This window comes from Thamnophis elegans, chromosome 2, assembly GCF_009769535.1.
Source record: "Thamnophis elegans isolate rThaEle1 chromosome 2, rThaEle1.pri, whole genome shotgun sequence".
Lineage (NCBI taxonomy): Eukaryota > Metazoa > Chordata > Lepidosauria > Squamata > Colubridae > Thamnophis > Thamnophis elegans.
In genome coordinates, this window is record NC_045542.1 from 169,002,762 (window position 1) to 169,023,461 (window position 20,700).

Below are 20,700 nucleotides of genomic sequence, written 5' to 3' on the forward strand. Positions count from 1 at the left end.
TAAATCCTTCCATTCCCCACCATCCAGTCAGAGCTGAAGAGGCTTCTTGGATGAGAAGCAAAACGTCTTCAAAAGAAAAACCAGAAAGTCCAGTTGCCTCTTGGAAAAAGCCACTTTGGGTTCATCACTGGAGGTTTTAAAGAAGAGGCTGGGCAGTTACTTGGCTGAAATGGTATAGGATCTCCTGCTTGAGCAGGGGGCTGGACTAGAAGACTTCCAAGGTCCTTTCCAGTTTTATTCTGATTCTGATTTTGAAGTTCAAGCTACACACCAGATCCTTCAGCAGCTACACAGTGATTCACAGCAAGTCCTCAGTGGAGATCCCCTTTGCTCTGTTTTGACCCGCCAAATGGACCTCACAAGGTAGGAAGGTGAGAGAGAAAAGTGCCATATTTTTTGAAGTATAACCCCAGAGTATAAGACGCACTAAGATTTTGAAGACGTAAATTTTTAAAAAAGTTTTTGCACTCTGCAGACCTCCCAAACCCCCTGCGTGCCTCATTTTTTGTGAAAAACAGGGCCTGCAAAGTGCTCCTGGGGGGGGGGAGATGAGCATTATCAAGACAACCCCTGCCTTCTCGAGGTGCCCACCGTTTTCCAACAGAAGGGGCTCTGTCGACTCTTGGGCCCAGCGAGCTCAAGTAGTACTCAGCCTAGAATCATGGATCCCGTTGATTTGGGATGCATGCGACTCTACAGCGAAGGGACTGGCGATGCCGTACCGACGCTAAAGACTTAAGTCAAGTCAAGTCCTAGGGCCTGGGAGAGGGCAAAAATGAACAAAAAATGGCCCCTTTTTCACTCATTATTGCCCTCCCCAATCCCCAGGAGCACTTTGCAGCCTCCCAAACTTTCTGCACGTCCATTTTTGTGAAGGGGGCGGTATTTCGGGGGGCCAAAAAGGCTGTATTCGGTGTATAAGATGCACCCAGATTTTCATCCTCTTTTTGGGAAGGAAAAAGTTGCATCTTATACTCCAAAAAATACGGTATGTGAACTTCAATAATCAAAACAGTAGTTGTAGCAAACGGAGTAGTAAACTGCTAGGGTCATTTGGTTAATCTTTTGCCTAAGCATATAGACTGCTTTAATTGAAGACCATTCTAAACTGCATGCGCTTCAGTTCTGTGAAAGAAAGAAAGAAAAAATGATTAAAACAATAAATAATGGGATGGGGGGAATACTAAAGCATGGTCATTCTGTGCCATGCAGAGTTGCTTTCTATGAGATGGTTGATTATAGACATTTGATGAATGAATGAATGAATGAATTGGGAAGGAAGGAAGGAAGGAAGGAAGGAAGGTATAGCACTAGCACTTAGATTTATATACCGCTTCACAGTGCTTTTCAGCCCTCTCTAAGCAGTTTACAGAGTCAGCTGTCAGACCTGGAAGCCATCTTTGGACTTCAGGCCTGCCACATTTTCTACTGTGGGAAAATGGGAGGGGGGATTATGAAGAATGTGGGTGATATGTAGCCATAATAACATTCTTTCTCAGAAAGTCAAGGTCATCTGGCCCTGCAGCTGTGGTGAGGCGTCTCCAATTTTGGATGGCGCCTGATTGGATCATGTGATGGACAGGTGGGTACTGGACAGGGGCTTGAACTTTCTTTTGGGTGGGGAAAACTTGGAAGCTTTCAGATTCGGGTTCTCCCAGATGTGCCAATATGACATCTCTAATAAAATGAGACTTTGAGGAACCTCAAGCCTTGGAGTCTTCTTTCGTTACGGGTGTTACTTGGAAACCTGACATCAGTCTCTTGCCCCCAACAATCTGGGTCCTCATTTTACCGACCTCAGAAGGATGGAAGGCTGAGTCAACCTTGATCCTGGTGAGAATCGAACTGCCAAACTGCAGGCATCTGACAGTCAGCAGAAGTAGTCTGCGGTACTGCAATCTAACTACTGTGCCACTACTGCTCAAGGGAGGGAGGGAGGGAGGGAGGGAGGAAGGAAGGAAGGAAGGAAGGAAGGAAGGAAGGAAGGAAGGAAGGAAGGGGAAGGGAAGGGAAGGGAAGGGAGGAGAAGGAAAGGAAAGGAAATGACATTTTGTCGCAGAGCTGGAAATTTTATTTTTCCCCGCTGATGAAAAATGTGTGATCTTACAGCCTTGAGTGTCTTTACTTACCATTGGAGGAATTTCAAAATTCTGGATAGTGGCTGTAACAGAGAGATGAAAAAGTCAAGATTCGGGGCACAGTGGAACGTCCTCTTTAGCCAGACAATATATCAAAGGGATCACACACACAAGAAATGCAAAAGTCTGGGCATCTCCCACCAATGTTCCCTCTAATTTTTTTCAGTGTGGGCGGAAAAGAATAGTATTTGAGTGGCACATTTCATGCCTGAGCACCTGAATTTTTTTCACAGATGTCACCCAAGACAACAACGAAATCAGTGTTATATGAAAGTCAAAGTTATATTTATTCAAGATACACGTTTAATTAAAAGTGTTATATATCAGTATCACTTATAATATTATTAAAATATTAAAATACTTGTATAGTGTTTATGGTAATGTACACTGTTATTCACTGAAAGTCTGTCTCATCTTAAAGTTTCCCTGTCTTTCTTTAACAACCATTCCGAGCACATTATTGCTTGCTATTGGAAAAAGTACATTCTAATAATAAACAGAATAGGAAATTGCATTATCCAAAACTCTAAAAAATGGAAGTGAAAAATATTTTAGCCACTTTTTAAAAATCTTACTCCTATAACCCAGTGAACTGCGTGGATGACTTTAAAGTACTTATATTGTAGTTAAGGTTTTAATTCTAAAAAATTTCTAAACTCCATACCACTTGCAAATATAAATAATTTGTTAAAATGGCTCTACCATAACAAATAAGAGAAAAAAACACCTTCCTTTTGTTTATAAAGTAGTGATTTTAGTTTGCTCCAAATGATTTAACTATGGAAGTCACTATTTTAAACTGACAGATAGGAAGTTTAATTAGATTAAAAGCAAAAATATTCTCAATGACTTTGAAAATCCCAATGAGTTATCAAATATAGGTACTCCTTCATTACAACGTGGGACTGGAATTTTTATTACTCAGCAATGTGGTCACAAAGTTGATGTCATGTGACCGGGCTCTCTCGCCTCTTTCCGACTCCGAGGGCATCAATCATGTTAGCCCAGGGATCTTCCAGAATCTTGAGAGTTGAAGTCCACCAGTCTTAAAACAGCCAACTTTGCAGACCCCTGTGTTAGCCCAAAGCCTGGCGCTGGGCTTTGCTCCCCCATTGGTGGAGCCCCGAGAAGTGAGGAGGGAGAAAAAGAGATGGAGGTCAAGGAGCTTCCCCCTCCCAGGAAAAATCTAACCGGGGAGCCGGGCAGTAGCAAATTAGCCGATCACGCGGCACGTGCAGAAAGCGAGGTCTGACCGGGTGGGCAGCGAAACTCCAGGGCTCTGTTCTAATTCCCCGTGAAAACTGTTGCCTCTGAAGCGTTTGCTCCAGTGTTTTGAACCTTTACGCGCCCCTTTCCCTTTTTTCTTTTCAACTCACACTGATTAGGGAGAATCCTGGTCCGGTCCTAGACTATATTTTATACAGTAGGAAGACAAAACTGATGGCCACTATCATTGCCTATCAAAATGCCATATACAGGGAATCACATGAAGTACCAATGTCACTCTATAAAGCCTTAGTAAGACCACACCTAGAGTACTGCATCCAGTTTTGGTCGTCACACTACAAAAAAGATGTTGAGACTTTAGAAAGAGTGCATAGAAAAGCAATCAGGATGATTAGGGGACTGGAGGCTAAAACACATGCAGAACGGTTGCAAGGACTGGGAATGTCTAGTCTACTGATGAGTAGGACCAAGGGAGACATGATAGCACTTCCAATATTTGAGGGGCTGCCACAGAGACGAAGGAGTCAAGGTATTCTCCAAAGCGCCTGAAGGCCAGACAAGGAATAATGGATGGAAACTGAACAAGGAGAGATTCAACCTGGAAATAAGGAGAACTTTTCTGACAGAACAATCAACCAATGGAACAGAAGTTGCCTTTAGAAGTTGTGGGAGCTTCATCACTGGAAGCTTTCAAGAAGAGACTGGACTGCCATCTCTCAGAAATGGTGTAGGGTCTCTTGCTTGGGTGAGGGGGGGGGGTTGAACTAGATGACCTACAAGGTCCCTTCCAACTCCTGTTCTATATTTGATATTCAATATTCGATATTCTGTTCTGTTCTATATTTGATATTCAATATTCGATATTCTATTCTTATATATTTTATATTCCATTGTGTTTGCTCTGTTCTGTTCTATTCTGTACTATTCTAGCCTATTTTTTTCTATTCTTATATATTTTATATTTCATGGTGTCTGTTCTGTTCTGTTCTATTTTATATTCCATTGTGTCTGTTCTATTCTATTCTATTCTATTCTTATATATGTTATATTCCATTGTGTCTATTCTCTTCTCTTCTTATATATGTTATATTCCATTGCATCTGTTCTATTCTCTTCTATTTTCTTCTCTTCTTATATGTGTTAGATTCCATTGTGTCTGTTCTGTTCTGTTCTACTCTATTCCTATTCTTACTCCTACTCCTATTCCTATTAACATGCACCAGGGCTCTCATTTTGAGTCATCCTGCCCCAGGGCCCCTTCTTTCCCCTTTCCCTGAAGAAGCCCTTATGGAAGGTTTCAGGGGGATTATTATGCACAGTTGACAATTAGTTTCATTCAGTGTCACTGTTCTATCTTTAGAGTGTTGGCTCTTCAGCCTCAGGGGAAAACAGTCAATCACATTGTGGTTGAGCAATGGGGCCCGACTTTGGCGCAGCATGTATATGTTTCAATTTTTTTTAAATGTGTTTTAATTAACCATGGGACAGTTTAGAAATTTCAATTAATAAATCTATAAATATATATACAGGCAGTCCTTGAATTACAACGGTTCATTTAGTGACTGCTCAAAGTTACAACGGCACCGGAAAAAAGTGACTTATGTCTGTTTTCCACCCTTACAACCATTGCAGCATCCGTAGGGCCACGTGATCAAAATTCAGACGCTTGGCAACTGACTCGTAGTTACGACGGTTGCAATGTCCCAGGCAAGGGTGGGTTCCTGCCAGTTCTAAGCTCTTCTATAGAAGAGGTTCCACAAATCTACAGCACCGTTTAGAACTGGTTCCAGCTCCCTCCCCCCGCCTGTCCGCACAACATCAAGATGAAGAGCGAAACGAGGAATTCTGGGAGTTGAAGTCCACAAGTCTTAAAGTTGTCAAGTTTGAACACCCCTAGGAGTTTTTTCCTAAAGGGTAAGGGGTGCAAGGATCTTGTAACTTGATAGCTTTAAGACTTGCGTGCTTCAAATGCCAGAGTTCCTGAGCCAAAATGCCTGGAGGAGGAATTCTGGGAGTTGAAGTCCACAAGTCTTAAAGCTGTCAAATTTGGACACCCCTGGGGTTTTTTCTCTAAAGGGTTAGGGGTGCAAGGGTCTTGTAACTTGACAGCTTTAAGACTTGCGTGCTTCAAATGCCAGAGTTCCTGAGCCAACATTTTGGTTGCTAAGCAAGAGCATTATTAAGTCAGTTTCACCACATTTTACAAGTTGGCCATGCCCACCCAGTCACATGGCTGGCAAGCCACTCCCATAAAGCAGACCACACCTACAGAGGAGGTTCCAAAAAATTTGAAACCCACCACTGGTCCCAGGTCACAAGATCCCCCCTTTTGTAACTTCTGACAAGCAAAGTTCATGGGGAGGCCAGATTCAATTAACAACCATGTCGCTAATTCAACCCCTGCAGTGATTCACTTAAACACCTGTGTCAAGAAAAGTGAAAATGGGACAATGCTCACTTAACAAATGTCTCACTTAGCGACAGAAATGTGAGCCTCAATTGTGGCCATAAGTCAAGGACTACTTGAATACTGTACATATAAACTTATACTCGGCAGGAGCCCTTATTTCTCATCTCAGGGAAGCTATGAATCTTCCGCAGCTTCATTTGGGCTAATCTGGATTGTCCACTCATCCCCCCCAAAAGACAGTACCAAAAATTACCTCTGGGGGTTGCTCACCTGATGCTGTTCTGTATGCATTTCTGCCACGTTTTTCTGCAAGACAGAATCAAGAAGTCAGAGAGGACGTACCTGGTTCGAGATCCCTCAGTTTCCCCTCAGCCTTTGGTAGAACTTCAGAGCTTCAGTGCTCCTTCTTCAAAAGGAGCAGCAGAAAGCTGTAGACTCTACCGCCAACTTGGAAAACCCTCCTGGAAGAAGGAACGGCTTCCAAACGCAGCGGATGCAAACATGCCATCAACTGACCTTGGCAAGTCCAAAGGAGATAACCAGGATCAATGGTGATTACTCTGTTTCCCCCCCAAAAAGACCCAGCCCAAAAACAAGCCCTAGCCCTTTTGGGGTGGGCCTAATATAAGCCCTACCCTGAAAATATGCCAAGGGGATGGGCGTGGCCTGCCAGCCCCTTGCCACAACACAGATTGCAGAGGCGGGAGGGAAGACAAGCGATCTGGATGTGCTGCACAGATGCCTGGCTCATGGGAGGATTGTGCGGCTGTCAACTCATAAAGCATTTTCAACTGTTATCAAGTTGCCATGCTGAGGAAAAGGGAGGAACGCATTCCATGAATACTTTCGGCTAGACTCGGATCTCAGATTACTACAGCAGGCTTGGCTGTCATTAAGCATTGTACCTTATGATTCTTGAAGAATGTATCTTGTCTTTTTATGTACACTGAGAACATCTGCACCAAAGACAAATTCCTTGTGTGTCCAATTGTCAGCCTCTGCTTCGCTGCTGCTTTTCGGCTGCCATTGAAACGGGGAGGGGGGGCATGGTATTTGGGAGGGGAATCGTTATGTACTGGAGGATTGTTATTAGGGGCTGTCCTGACCATCTATCTGTGCATGTGGAAGAAGGGAGTTTCCCGCCAAGGCCAACTGTCCAGCATTCCACCCTGATGATGCTTTTTGAAGACATCTCCCACCTGACGGTTGGGTGAATTATTATTAAACTATGAAATGGGGTGCCAAGCCTTTTTACTCAGACTCAGCTTTGCTTTGCTACACATCGTTTGTAATTAGTAAAAGTACACTTAATTCTAAGCATGGAGTTGAGTGGTTTCTTTCCTGATTATTAAACGAAGGAGCACCTGACACCAATCACACTTGGCCAGTAAAAAATTCTATTCTATTTGGAGCTGTGGAGATTGGCAGTACCTCCATTTTGTGAATGACACACCCTGGGCCCACCCACTAATTACTTACTGATGCATATAGTCACTCCAGCAGCAATGAGGACTGCGGCTACCACAACCCCTATGACTCCAGCAATGAGTCCAAAGTTGGATACGAAAGCTGTGTTGGAGAAAAGAAGAAATGACTAGGGGAGCTCCGGGTTTCTCTAGTGGGTTTCTCTTCCATTTTATTTCCTGGCCTTGGTGAGAGGGCAGCCAATCAGGGGTGGGATTCAGTTGGTTTAGACAGGGTGAACTGGGTGTTAATTTTATATTTGGTTCGCCGAACCGGTAGTTACAAGGACTGGCTAGCCCTGCCCACCCCTCCCCTCCCCTCCCAGGAGTCTCCACACGGCCTGTCCACCATGCTAGGTAAGTGCAGGGCCCGTGTGGAGGGTCTGGGAGGGCAAAAAATGGGCCTCCCAGAAGTTCCAGAAGCACCAGGGAGGCTGTTTTTGCCCTCTCAGAGGCCCAAGAAAAGCCACCAGAGCCTGGGGAGGGCAAAAGATGAATCTACCAGAAGTTCTGGAAGTCCAAAAATGGGCCTGTTTCCAGCCTCCGGAGCACAGAGGTGGCCATTTTCCTCTCCTGGAGGCTCGTGGGAAGCCTCCGGAGCCTGGGGAGGGTGAAAACACTCCCCCCATGGTGCAGAAGTAGGCCATGCCCATCATGGCCACGCCCACCCAGCAACCAGGCAGAGAACCAGTGGCTAACATTTTTCAATCCCAGCCCTGCAGCCAAGACGAAGTTAACCTAGTCACATTAAGAAAAGATTCCTAGTAGTAGGAACAGAATCTCTGTTCCACAGAGATGATGGATTTCTCCGAGGAAGAGCTGAACAGCCATCTTTCTGGGATGGTTTATGTTGGATGCCTGCGTAGAGCAAAGCGGTAGATTGAATTATCGTATTTTTGAGTATAAGACACACCGGAGTAAAAGTTTTGAAGAGGCAAATTTTAAAAAACGTTTTTGCACTCTGCAAAGCTCCCCAAAATGGCCCTTTTTAAAAAAGGCCATGGATAGCCTTTAGGAGCCTTGCAGAGTGCTCTGAGGGGGGAAGGAGCAAAGAACAGCCTGTTTTTCAGAAAACGGGCCCATTTTTTGTTTTAAAAAGGGCATGGATAGCCTTTAGGAGGCTTATAGAGTGCTCCTGATGGCCCATTTTTTGGCTCATTTCTGCCCTGCCCAGCCCCCAGGAACTCTCTGAAGCCTCCATAAGGCTCTGCACGGCCATTTTGGTGAAGCGGCGGCGGGGTTTCAGAAGGCAAAAAATGCTGTATTCAGTATATAAGACGCACCCAGATTTTCAGCCTCTTTTTTGAGGGGAAAAGGTGTGTCTTATACTCCAAAAAATACGGTGCCTCCGTCAATCAGATTAGACCTGAAAGGGACCTTGGAGGCCTTCTAGTCCAACCACCTACTCAGCAGGATACCCTATAACATTTCTGACAAATGGTTATCCAATCTCTGCTTAAAAACATCCGTTGTTGGAGCATTCAGAACTTCTGGAGGCAATTCGTTCTATTGATTCATTGAACTGCATCATGACATTCATTAGTTTGAATGTCCACAGCTATGTGAAGTTTCAGAGACACCTTTGCTCATAACTGGTGACCCCGCACTCCCTTTCTCTCACCAGACTCCACCCAGGCCAAGATCAGAGGCTCCGGCAGTCCGGCATGGTCCACATAACACCGATAGCGGTCCCTCTCCTTCGGGTCAACCTCGATGCTCAGCCAGGTATGGTAGGTCCCGTCTGAATTTGGAAGGACACCTCCACGGTAGGTGTCCTGCTCCCAGACCTCTTCATCCTTTTTCCAGGTGGCATCTATCTCTTTGGGATAAAAGCCATAGATTCGGCAGACGAGGGTCTCCATACTGTTGTACTGGATCCTGCGAGATACTTTCACCAACGGGGGCTCTGCAGAGAACACAACACTGCCATTGTTCTGACCCAGCTCCCCAAACATGGCCAACTCTCTGAAGTTAACTCAAAGGTTCCTTTATTAGGAGCACCTGCAGCCCCATCAAAAACGTTTTCTCTCACAGCCGGATAACAAGTGTGGCCAGCCAGAAGTTGAATAGTTGCACATCTATTCATCTCTGCCCTATGCCTTTTATCCCTAAAGCTAGGGTTGGGCTTCACTAGCAGTGGTGGGTCTTCCATCCCAAGGATCAGCCCACAGATTTCCACTGCTCTCCTCTCCTTTCCTCTGCCTTCTTCACATCCATGCATCAGGCAATGGTCTCTGCTATTCCTCTTCTTCCTCATCAGCCACCTTCACACCTGAGGGCTTTTGACTCTGTATCTGAGGGCTGATGGACGGCCCAGGTGCCGCATCTCTCTCTCTCTCTCTCTCTCTCTCTCCCTCCCTCCCTCCCTCCCTGTCTCTGTGTCTCTCTCTCTGTCTCTCTGTCTCTCTGTGTGTAACAGCTTCATTCCCTCTTCCCCCTCTGAGCTCTCAGGTTGCCTTGATGCTGATCCTGACTCCCACGCCTCTTCCTCCTCTGATTCAGCTGCTGGAGGGACAGGCGGCCAATAGGCCATTTCAGGCATGTTTTAAGACTGCATTTGTGTAGTGTGGAGGCCTTGCACCACAAATCCAACGTTCTCCTGCAACAGCACCAACCCTTTCCTCCCTCCTTCCTTCCTCACCTTTCCTCAACAACGAATCCTTTCCATAGAACAGGCCCTTCTCAAGCAGCTGGATACATTCCTGCTCCAAAAAGTTATTGGTGTTCTGGATGACTAAAGGATCCGCTTCCCACCTCCTCTTGGTCACCTGAGCGTGGACGTTGACTGCCGTCCAGGTGAGGGTCTTCTGGTCGAAGCTGATGAAGTTCTCCCCATCGTAGCCGCACTGGAAGTGCCCCTGCTTGTGGCCATCTTTGCTCAGCTGGCAGCCGATCTTGCACTGCCAGCTGTGAATCCCTGCCGAGAAAAGGTGAGGTAGTTCTCGACTTACAACCTTTCACTTCATGACTGTTCAAAGCTGCAACGACACTGAAAACATGGGACTCATGACTGTTTTTCACAGTTACGACCTTTGCAGCCTCTTCCTCCCATATTTGGGCATACCGGGGGTTGTAAAATATATATATATATATATATATATATATATATATATATATATATATATATATATATGTGTGTGTGTGTGTGTGTGTGTGTGTGTGTGTGTGTACACACACACACATATACACACATATACACACACATATATATACACACACACACACACACACACACACACATACATAACACAAAAAGGAAATCAGAAAAGAGGAACCAACTTCTTCCCTGGTCCAACACCTTAAAGCCACAGGACATAAAATTGACTTCAAAAAGACCAGAACTATTGCCAAGGCTGAACATTTTAACAACAGAATAATCAGAGAAGCCATCGAGATAGAAAAACGCCCACACAGCATGAACAGGCGGGACGATACCTCCGGCCTGCCGGCCATTTGGAAGCCTGCCCTTTTGATAGAGGAGTCCCTAACATGAGGAATGACACCAGGCCCACACTCACAAGAGCCACACAAAATATCACCACCAAACATCCACAAAGAAAGCAGGCAATAACCCACCCTGATAATGAGGCACGACCAAGGACCAAAAATCAGACTGCAACTGCACCATTAGCCACTTTAAACCCCTCCTATCCTTACATGAAACACAAACCCCCAACCAATCAGAACACACCTCCAACCAATCAGAACACAGCCAAGATCCCACCCAATCAGCTCAAACCCCCACTGGCAGTTAAAAGGAAGAAACAGCCGAGATCTCACATTGCTCCTGGAAGCACGAAGCCTGAAGATGACGAATGAGACTTCGTCGAAACGTCGCCAAGAAACTTCCAATTTTTCAACAATTGATACATACCGATCAAACTGGTTTTATACAGGGCAGACAGATGAAGAACAACGTTAGATTAATTATTAACGCTTTAGAATACCTGGGAAAGAACAATCAAATCCCGGCCGCATTCATATTTTTGGATGCAGAGAAAGCCTTTGATCGAGTTAATTGGCAATTCCTGCTGAAGACATTGCAAAAAATGCAGATAGGAGATGGCTTTTTACGGTCAATTGGGGCAATATATCAGCAGCAAACAGCCCAGATCATTGTCAATGGAAGTTTGACAGACTCCTTTCAAATTGAAAAAGGTACAAGACAGGGCTGTCCTCTGTCCCCATTATTGTTTATTATAACTTTGGAAATACTGTTGAATAAGATACGGGGCTTGGGCGGTCTAAAAGGGTTTAAGATTAGACAGCAAGAATACAGAGTCCGCGCATTTGCGGATGATCTGGTCATAATATTGGAACAACCGCAGGAATCTAGTAGGGTCTTATTGAACACGATCAATCAATATGGTCAAGTCTCGGGATTTAAAATAAATCTAGGAAAAACCAAAATATTAGCTATAAATATGACTATCAAACAGAAGGAAGAACTGGGGGCGATGCTAAGATGTGAGGTAGTTAAAAAAGTTAAATATCTTGGAGTTAATATTTTAATCTCAAATGGGAAATTATATAAGCATAATTATGAATCACTTTGGCATAGTATACAGTTGGAGTTGAAAAGGTGGGAGAAACTGCATTTGTCCTTGATGGGTAGAATAGCGGCAGTAAAAATGAACATTTTACCAAAATTTTTATTTCTTTTTCAAATGTTACCAATACTTAAAAGAGATGCGAATCTTTCAGAATGGCAGAAGGGTATCAACAAATTTGTGTGGGCAGGAAAGAAGCCGAGGGTAAAGATGAAAATAATGCAAGATGCACGTGAAAGAGGAGGATTGAAATTACCTAACTTAAAATTATACTACGATGCAGTGGCATTATCTGCAATTAGTGACTGGACTCATCTAACTAATGACAGAATTTTGAATATCGAGGGATATGACTTGTTATATGGTTGGCATGCTTACCTGTTATTTAACAAAAAAATGGATAAGAAATTTAAAAATCATATCTTAAGAAATTCTTTATTGCGGGTTTGGAAAAAATATCAACATAAATTAAATGATAAATTGCCCATGTGGGCAATTCCTAGACATGCAATTGAAAATATGAACGTAGAACAAAAACACGATAGAACCACCTATAGACAACTTCTTATTTCAGAAAGAGGGGTGTTGCAACTAAAATCTTTAGAGGTACTTAAAGAAGAGAAGGTAGTTCAAACGTGGTTTCAGTATGGTCAACTACAGGCTAGGTGGAAAACAGATCAAAAAATTGGCTTTGTAAAAGTTGAGGATAATTTGTTTAAACAAATAAGAGATCAAAGCTCAATGCATATAAAGAGGATATATAATGTACTAATACAGATGGATTCTGAAGCGGAACTGATTAAGGATTGTATGATAAAATGGGCTCAGAATATTGAGGAACCAATAATGCTTGAAACATGGGAAAGAATCTGGGTAAGAAATGTGAAATTTACACAAGCACAAAACTTGAGAGAAAATTTTTATAAGATGTTTTATAGATGGCACCTAGATCCTAAAAAGCTTGCCTCTATGTATCCAAATGTTCAACCTAAATGTTGGAGATGTGGTTCTTTTGACGCTACATATTTTCATATATGGTGGACATGTCGTAATGTCAAGGCATTTTGGATAAAAATATGGTGGATCCTGCAAAACATCTTCAAAAGAAGGATAAAATTCACCCCCCAGTTGTTTTTACTGGGTATATGTATTGACTTTACAGCACTAGAGACTAATTTGGTTCTGTACTTAATAACGGCAGCAAGACTCTTGGTGGCGCAGTATTGGAAGAAGAAAGATTTACCTACAATTCAAGAATGGACTTTGAAAGTTATGAACTTAGCCGAAATGGCCAAAATTTCAGCATATCTCAAAGAACATTCAAACGAGAGATATAAACGAGACTGGAAAAAATGGATTGATTACATAAAAAGTAAATATGGGACTAAGAAACTCCAGATAGCTTATGCTTAGTATCAGTAACAATTTAAATTGTTTAAAATTTGGGTAACAGTAAGAAGCTGAGCTCAAGGTATAGATATTTTAGACTGTGATTGTCCAAAAGTTATACCACGTATGGTCTTTGGGAAGTTGGGGGGAGGGAAGGGAGGTGGGGATTTAGGGGGAGGGGGAGGGGGGAAATACAATATGTGTTAAATTCCATGATTGCATTTGTATACTGTGGCTTTTTAATGTTAGTGCGAAAACAGAACAAACCGAATATACTGGAAGGTAATAGAAATATACCGAAGGAAAGAGTCGAGTGAAAGAAGAAGGAGGGTGGAGAGGGTGAGAGAGAGGAGGAGGAGAAGGGAGGGAGGGAATGGATTAGAGGGAGTGATAGGGAGGGTTAGAAAGAAGGGGAGGGGAAGTAGGCGTAGAGGGGTGTGTGAGAAGGAAGAATGAAAGTTGGAGGGGGTTGAAAGAGGGTGTATGGTGGGCCAAGGTGGTATATTGGGTTTGTATTGTAGGGGGCATTTTCTATGTAAGTGAGGGCCGTGTTTATTATTCAATGTTATATGCCCTGATTAAGCACAGTAAATATGTGATTGTATAGAATGAAAAACATAATTATATATATATATATATATATATATATATATATATATATATATATATATATATATATATATATATATAAAAAGAAACTTCCAATTTTACGTGGGAAAAAACCCAAATAGCCAAAGACCTACATACTAACACCCGCGAAAACCTCAGAAAACAAATTATATATATATATATATATATATATATATATATATATATATATATGTATGTATGTATGTATGTATGTATGTACGTACGTACGTACATACGTACGTACGTACATATGTACAGGCGCGCGCGTGCACACACACACACACACCAATTTCTTTGCTAGTAATGCCTACCTGTCCAGGTTTCTCATGAGGAGGAACAGCAACCTAGGGGGACCAAAATCCATGGTTCCCTCCCCCCTCCCCCACATCCCTTACCTCTGCTGGAGTTGTGGTAGCTGTGCAAGATGGCGAGGTCGGTTTTGAACCACCACTCCATGGTGCTGGCTCTCTGAGATATAAAATCCGAGAAATGCAAGTCCTCCTTCTTCACGTTAAGGAGCCAGGGCACTTGGGGTAACATTCTTCTTGTGGAGGGGTCAAAGCTTGAAGCCAGCTGGTCGTCCACATATCCCACCACAATACATTGGGACTCATCCAGGTTGGGGCTCAGGACCACGGTGTAGAAAATGCGCAATGAATGGGAGGAGAAATCTTGGGGGAAATAGGGGGAGTGGTGAGACAGGAAATTTGGGAGAGGGATGCCCAAAGGCACACTTTTAATCCCCCCCCATTTCCATTTTGCTTTGGAATCAGTCCCCTTCCTAGCATCAATACTAAAACAAGACTCTCCAAGCTTGGCAAATTTAAGATCCTGCAGTGATGGTCCAAAAAGAAGAATGGGGGAATGCCCCTCTCGTAACCCCCTCTTTCCCGCATGAGATATAAAACCATGCAAAAAGCCCACAGAAGATTTAACAAGCTCTGTTTATTTCAGATTGGTCGGATAACAAGCTCTGTTTATTTCAGATTGGTCGGATGGGCCGTAACCAGTGGTGGGATTCACATTGTTTAACAACCAGTTATGTGGGTGTGGCTGACTGGTCATGTGACTGGGTGGGTGTGGCCCAGTGGTGAGATTCAAACTTTTTTTACTACCAGTTCTGTGGGCGTGGCTTTGTGGGTGTGGCATGGGAAAGATACTGCAAAATCCCCGTTCCCTCCCCACCCCACTAACTTGCTTTCCAGCTCTGTTCTCCTGTTCAGGGCAACAAAAGATGATCAGCTGGAAGGTGGGGAAGCAGAGGGGGCGGGGCCAGCCTATTTGCTGGTTCTCGGAACTACTCAAAATTTCTGCTACCAGTTCTCCAGAACCTGTCAGAACTGGCTGAATGCCACCTCTGGGTGGCCAACTCCACATCACTCAAGTCGAGGGGTGCCTCCCCTCCCCTTACCTGGCATCCTGAGCTCTTCTGTCTTTGTCTATTAATTTGTCTACTACTACAGTGTCTGGTTGATTATCTCATGCCTGCCTGTCCTTCTGGATCCGGAACGCCCACAGATTCTTAGCGCTATTATTCTCCACAATCTTCTGTGGAAACTCCTTGATGGCTGAAAAAAACTAACCCGACTTCCCAACCAGGCGAAGCCTCTGGAACTCGCTACCACAAGAAAACCAGGCTGCAACCAACCGCCTTAGTTTTAGCCGCACTCGTCCAGCAACTCACCTGCACATCCTCCCCGCAGCAACAGGACCACCGCCGCGGACAGAAAGCCCAAACGCGCAACTGGGAGCCCCATCCGGATCCAGTCCCGATTAGCTTGTTGTGAAGGATCGGAACGAGCCCTTGACCGCGGAGGAAGTTTCTCAAAGGCGCTGGTGGGGCCGAACGCTAGAAAGTGAAAACGGGAGAGGTTCGGACTCGGCTCCTTTTGGGGAGAAGGAAGGAGAGACGGGAAAGAGAAGGAGCCGGAGCGAAAGGAGGCTTCATGGGCGAAGTCTGCCGGACCCCGAGCGCAGAGAGGGGGACGCGCGGCCCCTTATATAGAGGGCGAAGCATTGTGGGAATTCCCCTTGTTTGTTGCGGAGCGGCTCAGCTCAACGTCCCTGGTTCCCCAAGAGGAAACCTTCCTGCCCGCTTTATGGGTGGATGATCCCACTCCAACCGAGCTTCCTGCGGGGGACTACACTCCCCATTCTCCCCCCCAGGCTGCGGACGATGGGAGTTGTCTCTAACACCTGCGAAAAACGGCCGATTGCCTGGGATAAATAAAAGTGGATTGGAGTCGGGCGTTCATTAAATCGATTAAAAATAAAGCCCTTCCCTTTTTTACCTGCCAGCCCTTCCCGCTTCTTTCCTTCGCCTTTTGTTGGCTTCTGACGCTGCTAGCCCACCAGCTGAACTCGGCGCCAAAGGTGGAAACGTATCCAGGAAGGACACAAAACGAACTCAAACTGGCGCTTTGTGGCTTGAACCGTTTGATCCTCAGCGTTAAGTGCCAGCCCCTCACACAGGCTCAGGCGTCCTTCGCTCTCTTGAAATCGGAGGGAGGGGGAGGGAGGGAGAGAGAAGGAAACAAAGAATGAGGAAGGGAAAGGAAGGAAGTGAAAGAAGGGAAAGAAGGAAGGAAAGAGAAAGGAAGGAAGAAAAGGAAAGGAAGGAAAGAAGGAAGGAAGGAAGGAGACAGACAGAGAGAGAGAGAGAGAGAGAGAGAGAGAGAGTCCTAGGCTGGGTCTCTCCTCTCCCAAATTCCTCCTTCGGGGTTACCTTCCCTCCTTCACTGAGCCTGGTTTAACCAGTTTTGCAATTTAAGTAACCAATTCCCCTTTCTATTTCTGATCAGAAAGTGAAAGTAGAGTGATTCAGAGCTCTGCTCTCTCTACTTCCTCCCCGCATTCCTGGTAAATGCTGTGCCTCCCTCCAGTCCCCTCCTCCTGCCATCAGAAACATCTCCTGTCGCGCATTCCTGGTAAATGCTGTGCCTCCCTCCAGTCCCCTCCTCCTGCCATCAGAAACATCTCCTGTCGCCCTTCCAGGAGTGGTGGTGTTTCTACACTCAGGTGTGAAGTTCCAAGCAGCCCCTGTCCTGCTGGTCTTCCAGGCAGTGGGCCTGTGGGGTCAAACATGGGTTCAGGCCCACAAGCAGCTGCGTGGAACCCCAAGGATCCCCCCACACCAGGTGTGGCTCTGTCCAGCTGTTTCCAAGCTCTGCCAAGGGTTACTGTGGATTTCTTTGGCCACTTTCCAGGTGAGCCTCAGGACTGGGAATCCTCCAAAGTAAAGCAGACAGTGGGTCTTCTTCCTGTTGGAGAACTTCTTTTCACAACAGCAGTGAGGGAGGAGCTGGAGCTGAAGACCCCTTCCCCAATTCTGCCCTTCCTCCTCTTCCATTTCCGGGCTCCTCCTGGCACTCCCTGTGCTATTCTGACCTAGAGATAACAGAATCTAGCCTCATTTCATCAAAAACGAAGAAGAATTACACATGCCTCAGGATAATGTTGCAGGATCCAATCTGAATCGGTCACCAAGTCCAGAGATTTTGTCTTCCGGGTTTCGGGCTCAAGCTGGAGCCCAACCTCGGGGAATGTCTCTGGGTGCTTTGGGCTGTTCTGTGTGGGTTGGTTTTATGGTCTAATTCCATCAGACCCAAACTGACTTTCTGTACCATCTCCTGCCCACCGTTAACCATGATTTCATGACTTTGACTTGTGATTTCCTGCCGGATTCCCCAGTGAACGCCAATTGGTCATACTTGACTAATCTTTTTAGGATATGTGTAACACTGGTAGCCAACAGTTAAGCATGATGCCGTGACCGTGACTTGTGATTTAACCAAATAACAAGAGTTGGAAGGAACCTTGTAGGTCATCTAGTCCAACCCCCACCCCACACCCAAGCAGGAGACCCTATAATATTTCTGACAGGATGGCAATCCAGTCACTTCTTGAAAGCTTCCAGTGATGAAGCAACCTACAACTTCTGAAGGCAACATTGGTTCCATGGGTTGATTGTTCTCACTGTCAGAAAATTTCTCCTTACTTCTAGGTTGAATCTCTCCTTATTCAGTTTCCCTCAATTGCTCCTTGTCTGGCCTTCAGATGCTTTGGAAAATAGTTTGACCCCGCTCCTCTCTGTGACAGCCCCTCAAATATTGAAACACTGCTATTGTGTCTCCCCTGGTCCTTCTCTTCATTAGACTATCCATGCCCAGTTCCTGCAATCTTTCATCGTATGTTTTAGCCTCCAGTCCCCTAATCCTCTTGGTTGCTCTTCTCTGAACTCTTTCTAGAATCTCAACATCTTTCTGGTAGTGTGGTGATCAAAACTGGATGCAGTATTCTAAGTGTGGTCTTACTAAGTCTTTAAAGAGTGGTATTAGTATCTCACGTGATCTTGATTGAATCCCTCTATTAATGCAACTTAGGACTGTGTTGGCGTTTTTGGCGGCTACTGCGCACTGTTGGCTCATATTTAATTGGTTGTCCACTAAGACTCCAAAATCCCTCTCACAGTCACTGCTATTAAGCTTGGTTTCTCCCAATCTATTTGTGTACTTTTGGTTTGCTTCCCCAGTGAATGCCAGTTAGTTCCACACTAGACTGATCTTTTTAGGATGTGTGTAATGGTAGCCAAGGGACATAGTGGCTAAGACACTGAGCTTGTCGATCAGAAAGGTCAGCAGTTTGAATCCCTAGAGCTACATAACCGAGTGAGTTCCCGTTACTTGTCCCAGCTTCTGCCAACCTAGCAGTTCAAAAGCATGTAAAAATGCAAGTATAAAAATAGAAAAATGGGATGTTAATAGTGTTCTGTGTCCCTTCAACGTTTAGTCATGCTGGCCACATGACCATGGAGACGTCCTCTGACAGTGCTGGCTCTTTGACTTTGAAACAGAAATGAGCACCGCCCCCTAGAGTCGGGAATGACTAGCACATATGAGCGAGGGGAACCTTTACCTTTAATGGTGGCAACAGTAGCACTTCCTTAGGAATTCTTTTAGCTGATTGCTTGCTTCATTTGCACAAAGATCCTCACCTTTTGTTCAAATAGTATTTCTACAGGTGTTCTAAAATACCTTTTAAATTTACAAAACATAAATAAAAAATAGAATTTTATTAAGTTTCAAAAAAATTTAAAAAACAGTTAACATACAAAAAAATACAACCAAAAGGAAAAAGTGACGTATGAAAACAATAGGGAAAATTTTTAAAATAACTTTTTAAAAATCATGAAAAAGAACAGAAAAAAAAGGTACAATTTTTTTGGAGATGGATATAATTCCCAGACTCTTGTATTCTTTTAGTGCATACTTATTTTAAAAGATACAAAACTAAAATATAAAAATATAAAAGATACCAGTATATACACCAAGTGATAACAATATATAATACCATAATCTCTTAGCCTAAATAAAATGCATAGCCCATAAATGCATGATAACATCAACACAAATACACCTAATATTATTAGATATTTCTATAGTCAACTATATATAATAAAACATCCTGTACTGTAAACAAATATCTGAGAACCTAAAATAAACCTGGACTCCACTTGGACAGTGCCAGCAGAGATGCCAAGGGAGAGCCTTGATCAAATTTTGTGGAATGAGTTCAGCTTGCCACTCCTGAGGAAGTGGACAAGGCCATGAGAGCGATGAGTGCTGGGTGAGATCATTCATCGGTACGGGATTAAATACCACCAGTATGCAAACGATACCCAGCTGTATCTGTCCGCCCCGTGCCAACTCAGTGAAGCGGTGGAAATAATGTGCCAGTGCCTGGAAGCTGTCAGGGTCTGGATGGGAATGAACAAGCTTGCACGCAACCCTGACAAGACTGAGTGGCTTTGGATGCTGCCCCCCAGATAGTCCAGATATTCCACCTTTAAACCTGGGGGTGAAATTTTACACCCCTCAGAGAGGGCCCGCAACTTGGGTGTTCTCCTGGATCCGCAGCTGACATTAGAACACCATGTGTCAGCTGTGACCGGGGGAGCTTTTGCCCAGGTTCGCCTGGTGCACCAGTTGCGGCCCTATCTGGACCGGGAGGCACTCCAAATGGTCACTCACGCCCTCGTCACCTCAAGACTCGACTACTGTAACGCGCTCTACATGGGGCTGCCCTTGAAAAGTGTTCAGAGACTACAATTGGTCCAGAATGCAGCCGCGCGAGCGATACTAGGTGTACTTAGATACACCCATGTTACACCTATCCTCCGTGAGCTGCACCGGCTCCCTATTGGTCTCCGAACATGCTATGAAGGGCTTTAAAGGTAATAAAGGTTATTACCTTTAAAGCCCTTCATGGCCTAGGACCTGGATATCTCCGTGACCACCTCCTGCAACATACCTCCCAGCGCCCAATAAGATCTCACAGGGTGGGCCTTCTCCGGGTGCCGTCGACTACACAATGTTGACTGGCGGCTCCTCGGGGGAGAGCCTTCTCTGTAGCTGCCCCGGCCCTATGGAACGATCTACCCCCTGAGATGCAGACCCTCCCCACTCTCTCGGCCTTCCGAAAGTCTGTTAAGACCTGGCTGTTCCGGCAGGCCTGGGGCTGCTGATCTTTGATTGAGCTTCAGCCCCATTAAGATCGAGTGCATGTTGTGTCTTTTTTTAATTTGCTTTGTTTTTGTATTTTAAATGCTTTTAATATTTTTTAAACTGTTTTTATGTAAGCCGCCCGGAGTCCTTCGGAATTGGGCAGCATACAAATCCATTAAAATTGAAATTGAAAAATGTAAATCTATTAAACTCCAATAATGCACATTGTACAATATATAATCAAAGCTTAGCTAATCATCAAATCTCTAAATCAAAAATTCATTTTTTTTTCCTTTAGAAATTTTGGGCTCAATTAGCATCATAAATCAAGAACTACATATAAATTTAACAAATAAGTAAGTCTTAATTTTATTTTTTACCTATTTATTA

At 44.5% G+C, this 20,700-nt stretch overlaps 1 protein-coding gene across 1 annotated transcript; it reads right to left on the minus strand.

The window, feature by feature from the left end:
* Positions 1–821: 821 nt before the first annotated feature.
* LOC116503404 (major histocompatibility complex class I-related gene protein-like) lies at positions 822–16,362 on the minus strand. The gene is made up of 9 exons (XM_032209804.1): positions 16,099–16,362; positions 15,492–15,656; positions 14,203–14,478; positions 9,880–10,155; positions 8,860–9,144; positions 7,255–7,344; positions 6,046–6,081; positions 2,130–2,161; positions 822–1,125 (listed from the first exon to the last, which is right to left on the minus strand). The coding sequence occupies exons 2-9, from the start codon at positions 15,562–15,564 to the stop codon at positions 1,120–1,122; spliced, it is 1,074 nt and encodes a 357-aa protein (XP_032065695.1). The 5' UTR covers positions 15,565–15,656; positions 16,099–16,362; the 3' UTR covers positions 822–1,119.
* Between the last annotated feature and the right edge of the window lie 4,338 nt (positions 16,363–20,700).

Coding starts and splice junctions, on each gene's coding strand:
- LOC116503404 (XM_032209804.1), bottom strand. CDS start 15,564: ATGGGGCTCCCAGTTGCGCGTTTGGGCTTTCTGTCCGCGGCGGTGGTC. Junction 9,145..9,879: donor GGATTCGTTGTTGAGGAAAG/GTGAGGAAGGAA, acceptor TGTTCTCTGCAG/AGCCCCCGTTGGTGAAAGTA. Junction 6,082..7,254: donor TGGAGTGACTATATGCATCA/GTAAGTAATTAG, acceptor TCTGTCTTGCAG/AAAAACGTGGCAGAAATGCA.